General features: G+C 54.8%; 1 protein-coding gene across 1 annotated transcript in view; it reads left to right on the top strand.

The window, feature by feature from the left end:
* Nucleotides 1–2,295: 2,295 nt before the first annotated feature.
* Nucleotides 2,296–7,369, top strand: part of SEC24D (SEC24 homolog D, COPII coat complex component) — a 70,372-nt gene continuing 65,298 nt past the window's right edge. Inside the window, exons 1-2 of the mRNA XM_059695567.1 lie at nucleotides 2,296–2,466; nucleotides 5,031–5,189. Coding sequence (XP_059551550.1) covers nucleotides 5,072–5,189 — 118 coding nt within the window. The 5' untranslated portion in view covers nucleotides 2,296–2,466; nucleotides 5,031–5,071. The remainder of the gene's footprint in view (nucleotides 2,467–5,030; nucleotides 5,190–7,369) is intronic.

The raw sequence follows: 7,369 nt of genomic DNA, 5'->3' as shown, positions 1-7,369 counted from the left end.
GAAGGTCTTACCTGGATCCATTTCCCACTGGGTGTCCCAGGTTGGGTGGCAATAGTGCTCCCATCACACTTAGTCATTGGCATTGAGCTCCTGAGTGTGTGTTCGCTCTGCTCTGGGGTCAAGGCTGCAGCGAGGGCAAAGGCAGCAGCTGAAGGCTGTTGGCCACTTCCACTCCGTGGAGCAGGTTACCTTCCTTAGACCAGCACCTCAGGCCCACGGAGATTTGAGCCTAACTACCCTGTGTGTTACTACCCACTGCCACGCATTCCTCCCAATCACGGGGGAACTGTGTGAGCCATTATCTTTGTTATTTGAAATCTTGACGCTCAGGCAGTCGCAGGAGAAAAAGGCTCAGCCGGTTAATAGGAATAGCAAATCAGAGCGCCATCAAAGGCAAAACATGTTAAGAGGTGAAAAGACCTTTAGAATTAGAATCGGAAGGTATATCTTCCAAGTAACATTGAGACCAGTCACTCTCACTTTCTGAGCCTCAATGCATTGATCTACAAAATGACTGGGTTGAACTCAGTCCTCACTGAATATTTCCAGGAAGTTTTTTTTTTTTCTTTCTTGATCTCATTGGTAACCCATTCATTGTTTAATAACATGCTATTTAGCCTCCGTGTGTATGAATGCTTTTGGGTGTTTTAATTAGAAATTAGTTGATTTCTAATTTCATTCCATTGTGATCTGAGAAGATGCTGGACATGAGTTCAATCTTCTTGAACTTGCACGGACTTGTTTTGTGTCCTAACATGTGGTCTATCTTTGAGAATGACCCAGGTGTACTGGCGAGGAATGTATATTCTGCAGCTTTGGGGTGAAATGTTCTATAAATTGAATGTTGAATTGAATATCCGTATCTCTAACATCTCTTCCAGCTTCAAACATGTAGGAATTCAACACTGCCCTCTGAAACCACAGGTTGTCCTGGTGGCCCTGAGCAAGGGGTGAGGATGAGTTTACAAATCCACATGTAGTGGTTTTATCGGGGCAACAGGCCAGCCAGCCATCACATGGAGTTCCTATTTCCAAGTGACTGCTCGCCTGCATTGTGACACAGCTGAGGCGGGGCAGCTTTGTTGCTTACAGCCTGTACTGCTTCAACGCAGGCCCGAGCTTCCTAAACGCCATCAGAACGTTTTCGTCCTACTGAGCATATAAGAAACACATCTCAAACACAACTTTCATTGGGGGTTTTCGAACCCGATGGGTATCCGACGTGGACGTAGGCAGCACAATGCGGTGGTTCTCAACCTTCCTAATGCCGCGACCCTTTAATACAGCTCCTCATGTTGTGGTGACCCCCAATTTCATTGTTACAAATTGAACATAATTAAAGCATAGTGATTCATCACAAAAACAATATGTAATTATATATGTGTTTTCTGATGGTCTTAGGCGAACCCGGTGAAAGGGTCGTTGGACCCCCAAAGGGGTCGCGACCCATAAGTTGAGAACCGCTGCCCTAGAGTGTTACCGGGCTCACATAGGTGTGCTTTCTTCCTGAGCTGTTGCACGGAAGGACAGTGAGCTAAACACCGGACGCGATCCACCTGCCAGTCCCTGTTCGGGTGGGGTCGGCCATCCTACTTCAGAGACCCGGAGCCCGCAGACATCCGCTGAAGGAACGCACAGACGCCCAGCAGTTGCAGCTCCAGCGAAGCCAGTCCCCGCATACTTTTCAGCGGGACATCCTTCCCTCCGGTTTCCACGCTGCAGGCTGCCTGCTCCACGGCGCACCGCAGGCCACGCACCCCCTAAACTGAGTCTCGGGGCGGGGAGGTGGGGGTCCGGGTCCCGTGCTTTCCAGCCGTGGCAGCGCAGCTCCTGCGACGTCACAGTGACTCCAGAGACGCGTAACGAGTGAATGAATGAACCCGCAGCCTGGGGTGAAGGAGTGAATGGCCGCCCGCACGCACTCCTTCCTCCCCCAGGCTCCGCGGAGAAAATGCCGCGCGGGCTTAACAATAGGGTTGAAGCGCTTTGACGGGTCGGACACACCAGACGCGAAAGGCGAAAGGAGAAAAAAGGGAGGACCTGCGGAAAAAGCCCCGCCCAGCCGGCCCCGCCCCGCCTCTCCAAGGCCCCGCCCCTACCAGACCCCCGCCCCTCCAGATCCGGCCCCGCCTATTCCAGGGCCGGCCGCTTCCCCTGTCCCGCCCAGGCCCCGCCCCTCCAGATCCGGCCCCACCCATTCCAGGCCCGGCCGGGCCCCATGCCCCGCCCACGCCCCGCCCTGCCCGGCCCTGCTCCGCCCCCTCGGCGGCTGCGCGCGTGCGCCGGCGGGGGCGCGGCCGGGCGGCGGGCGCCGGGAGCGCGGCCGGGAGTTTTGACGTGGCAGTTGCCAGCCGGGCTGAAGTCCGCGCGCCGCGAGCCTGCGAGGAACCCGCCCGGGAAGGCGCGGCACGGGAGCGGGAGCCGGGGCGGCGGGCGCGGGCAGCAGGCGCGGAGCCGGCGGCGCAGGTAGCGCGGGGCCGGGCGGGCGCCCCCCGCACCGCCGGGTGGGCGCAGCGGGAATGGGCGCGGGGCGGCCTGGCGGGCGCGGGACCCCTCCCGCTGGCTCCCGGCGCGCCGTGCAGTTGGGGACCCGCTGCGGTGGGCGCGGGCGCCTCCCGGACACCGAGCCCGGGCGCCGCGCTGGGGCCGGGTCCGCGGCCGACCCCCACCCCACCCGTGGGCACTGCCGGCGGCTCGGGCTCCGGATGCGCTGGAGCCCCGCTCGGGCGGGGTGGTGGGAAGGTGCGCCGTGGAGACGTCTGCGGGCTCGGACAGGCCCACGGGACGGGCTGTGCGGTCGGACCGCGCGGGGTCCGCCCGGGGGCACCGGGCCGAGCCGTCGGGGGTCGGATGCCCGGCCGCCCGGCCGCCCTGCCAGGTGGCGCCCTGCCCGTCCCGGGAGCTGACTCAGCTCCTACAAGTCGGGGCCGAGGAAGTCGGACGTGGCGGCTGGTGCGCGAAGAAGCGACGCCTCCGGGGCAGCTCGGGGGCAGGGACACCCCCTCCCCCGTCACAATGATGGGGCGCGAGGGAGGCCCGCGGGCTCCCCTAGCCGGGTCGGAGCCACTGGCCGCTGCCACGTCTCCCTGTGCGGCGGGGCGGGGTGGGGGGGAGGAGTAGGAGGGGGACAGTGGTGGGCAGGCCTTTGCTCCGCGCCTCCCCTCCTCTTCCCCTCCCCTCCCCTCCCGGCCTCGGGCAGGAGCGGGGCTTTTAGGATATTCCTATGCTGGTTGCTTTAATTCTGGAAACTTGTAGGGTCAGGTGAAAACGAAACCAAGGGAAGCGTGCCATGGCCTGAATGTGGGTCTAGTGCGAGTCTCAGGGGGTGTCCCCCATCATCCTCTCCTTGGAAAGGTGTCATGATACACAGCGGAAGGACGAGTGTCCTGTACCCGGTGGGGAATGGGAGGAGGGGGGACCCAGCCCAGAGGGGCTCCTCCACTGACCCCAAAACACACAGCCAAGCACGGGCGGCTTCCAGGGAAAGGCCACCTGTTGCCGGCACCCAGAGCTTCCTCTGTCTTGTGAAAGTTGTTCAGAACACTCAGTCCTATAACATGCCTCTTAGGAAACCTGGAAGAGTGGAAAAATTCAACAAATTGATGTTGGTTTCTGAGTAGAAGGGTCAAGAGGGATGTTTTGTGTTTGTGACTCTGTGTGTGTGTGTGGGGGGGGGGGCGGGGTGCCTGCCTAAACACATATGAAATTGCGCGTTTTCCTGAAATACGTGTGCATATGGTCCTGGAGGTGTGACATTTAAATCAAAGTCTGTCATCTTTGCCCGAGAAACCACAGACAGCTCTCAAATGGTTGTCGGCTGCCACCTGGCTTGGTCCACGTATGACTCATAAGTCCACGATCCACTTCTTTATCTCATGCCGTGTTCGTTGGACTATTGATTTCTCCCTGTCCTGGCTGCCTGATTAAAAGCGCTCACCAGGATAGCCCTAAGAGCACAAGGGCTAGGCCAGTGATGGCGAACCTTTCGAGCTCGGCGTGTCAGCGTTTTGAAAAACCCTCACTTGACTCTGGTGCCGTGTCACATATGGAAATTTTTTGATCTTTGCAACCGTAGTAAAACAAAGACTTATATTTTTGATTATTTATTTTATAAATTTAAATGCCATTTAACAAAGAAAAATCAACCAAAAAAATGAGTTCGCGTGTCACCTCTGACACGCGTGTCATAGGTTCGCCATCACTGGGCTAGGACATCTGGTTTCAGACTCCGGGCAGTTCTGCTGGTCGGTCAGTGGGCTGGCACACGATCCCCGCCCGTGGTGTGCTCTGCGCTGACATGGGGCCGGGGAAAAGGGCACAGAATAGCAGGTACACATGTGACAGGCTGGCTGCGAGACGTTTTGGTCTTTCTGTGAAAAGGCGGTGGGCAGCTGTTGGGCTTTCATGCCTGGGCCTTGGCCCAGGACTTCAGAAGTGAGCTCCCGAGCTCTGTGGAGCTGTGGTTAGAGCTTTTTAGCGGGGAGTGGTGTGAGATAGTGTCTGAGACGTCAGCCTGATGACTGCACCTGTCCTCCGACCAGAGAAGCGGTGAACTGCTTCCCTTTAATACGGTGGTTCTCAACCTTGGCTGCACATTAGAATCACCTGGGAACCTTTTTAAAATCCTGATTTCTGGGCCTCAGAAATTTAAAATCAGGATTTTATTTTTTATTTATTATTTTTTTAAAATATATTTTATTGATTTTTTACAGAGAGGAAGGGAGAGGGATAGAGAGTTAGAAACATCAATGAGAGAGAAACATCGACCAGCTGCGTCCTGCACACCTCCTACTGGGGATGTGCCCACAACCAAGGTACATGCCCTTGACCGGAATCGAACCTGGGACCTTTCAGTCTGCAGGCCGATGCTCTATCCACTGAGCCAAACCGGTTTGGCTAAAATCAGGATTTTAAAAAGATTCCCAGGTGATTCTAATGTGCAGCCAAGGTTGAGAACCACTGCTTTAATAGCACTGAGCGACTGAGCCCTCTCGGTGACAAAGTTGACAGCGTTGTCTCTTCTGTTACAGGGTTCGCTTGTAGAGCTGTCGCCTGGAATGCTATTTTCACCATGAGTCAACAGGGCTACGTGGCGACCCCCCCCTACTCCCAGTCGCAGTCTGGGATGGGCCTTTCTCCGCCGCTGTACGGCCACTACGGGGACCCCTCTCACGCAGGGGCTCCGCCAGGTAAAGCCATAGTCCTGACCTGGATGCGAGGTGGGCCTGGGGCTGAGGCGGGCGAGCTCCTGGAGGAGCGGCAGGGGCGTCTGGCATGGTCCCGTGCGATACAGCACCCGAGATTGTAGGGCCACCTGGGACAGGCGCTCGGACGGAGCCGTGTCCTCAGCTTGGTGGCTGCTGGAATACAGCACGTTTGGTTTTTAAATTTCGATGGAAATACAGACGCTTCTTAAGTGTTTTGTTTTAGACTTGCTCTTGCTTCTAATCAGTGGTGTGATGTTATTGGAAACACTCAATAAAAACCAGTATCTGTATCCATAGGCTAAGGTGGGTTTGGCAATCTATACTAATAAAAGGGTAATATGCTAATTAGACTGGGAGACCTTCCGGACAAAGCCATGGTGGCAGGGCAGAGGCGGTTAGGGGCGATCAGGCCAGGAGGGGAGGGCAGTTGGGGGTGATCAGGCCCATGGGGGGAGGGGCAGTTGGGTGCGAGCAGGCCGGTAGGCAGAGTGGTTAGGGGTGATCAGGCAGGCAGGTGAGCGGTTAGGAGCCAGTGGTCCCGAATTGTGAGAGGGATGTCCAACTATGGTTAGGGGTGATCAGGCAGGCAGACAGGTGAGCGGTTAGGAGCCAGTGGTCCCAGATTGCAAGAGGGATGTCTGACTGCTGGTTTAGGCCCAATCCCACCCTGACGGGTCCCAGATTGGAGTGGGTGCATGCTGGGTTGAGGGACACCACCCCTCGTGCATGAATTTCGTGCACTGGGCCACTAGTAATATTATAAAATCAATTTTGAATTTGGGAAAGTATTATTAGATTTGCACACTAAAGATTACTCAATGATAATAACAAGGTAAATGCAGTCTTGCCTTGAAATTATCATTGAACAATATTGGTTGCTTCGAAATATGATACCCAGCCGGGAATCTTGGCTTTAGGGGCAAAAGTGGGGGGGAAAAGGAGTAACAGAGTGGAATCCCATAGCTCTGGTGCCAGTTACACCATGAGGCCGCTCCCTTTACCAAGGGGCTGCTCTGAGAGCAGGGTCCAGAGTCAGGAGCCAGGAGAATACTAGCTTGTTTCAGGGCTGATGGGCCTACATTCCCTGGAAATATTTGTGTAAGACAGTTCTCTGGGCTTCGGAGAGAATGCTGAGCAATTCATTTCGAATGCTTGGTAGGAGTGGGCTGTGTATAACTCAGTGAGTGTTTGGGGCTCAGGAGGCCTGGCTCATACATGCAGGGCCCAGCTGAGCTGGGTACCATAGCAGGTACGGAGGGGAGATAGCAGGTAGGGAGTGTGGATGTCAGGTAGGGAGGGTGGATTGCAGGTAGGGAGGGTGGATAGCAGGTAGGGAGGGTGGATAGCAGGTAGGGAGGGTGGATAGCAGGTAGGGAGGGTGGATAGCAGGTAGGAGGGTGGATAGCAGGGAGGGAGTGTGGTGGCGGTGGCAAGGGCGAGGAGCCCAGCACAGAGGCTCCTGGCAGCAACCACACGGAGTTTGCCGCAGAAGGTGCTCTGAGATTGACTTTCCTGTGGAAAGCCCCCTTATGATTCAATCTAATTTGAAAAACCTGTGATGAGGCATCCTTGTCTTATCCAGACCAATTCTCCCAAACATTTATATCCTGTCTCTCTGGATCCTTTAGGAACCATTAGCACAGTGGTTCTCAACCTTCCTAATGCCGAGATCCTTTAATACAGTTCCTCATGTTGTGGTGACCCCCAACCATAAAATTATTTTCGTTGCTACTTCATAACTAATTTGCTACTGTTATGAATCGTAATGTAAATATCTGATATGCAGGATGTATTTTTATTGTTACAAACTGAACATAATTAAAGCATAGTGATTAATCACAAAACAATATGTAATTATATATGTGTTTTCCGATGGTCTTCGGTGACCCCTGTGAAAGGGCCGTTCGACCCCCAAAGGGGTCGCGACCTACAGGTTGAGAACCGCTGCATTAGTCTGTCTTTTTTAAGTTTCTCTCTGTCTGGTGGTTCATTTCCCCTCAGGTTGATGTATCAGGATAATTACATCAATTACTCTTTTTTGAGTGCTCACTAAGTATCAAAAGCTGGTCCTGAAAACTTCAAGTGCATCATCTTATTTACTGTCCACTCAGTGCTGGGCAGTAGATGACTAGCCCTGTTTTGCAGTTAAGAAAGCTGAGTGT

Source organism: Myotis daubentonii, chromosome 5 (assembly GCF_963259705.1).
Source record: "Myotis daubentonii chromosome 5, mMyoDau2.1, whole genome shotgun sequence".
NCBI lineage: Eukaryota > Metazoa > Chordata > Mammalia > Chiroptera > Vespertilionidae > Myotis > Myotis daubentonii.
Note: the sequence above shows the minus strand (reverse complement) of the source record. Positions and strands in the feature narration are given on the sequence as shown.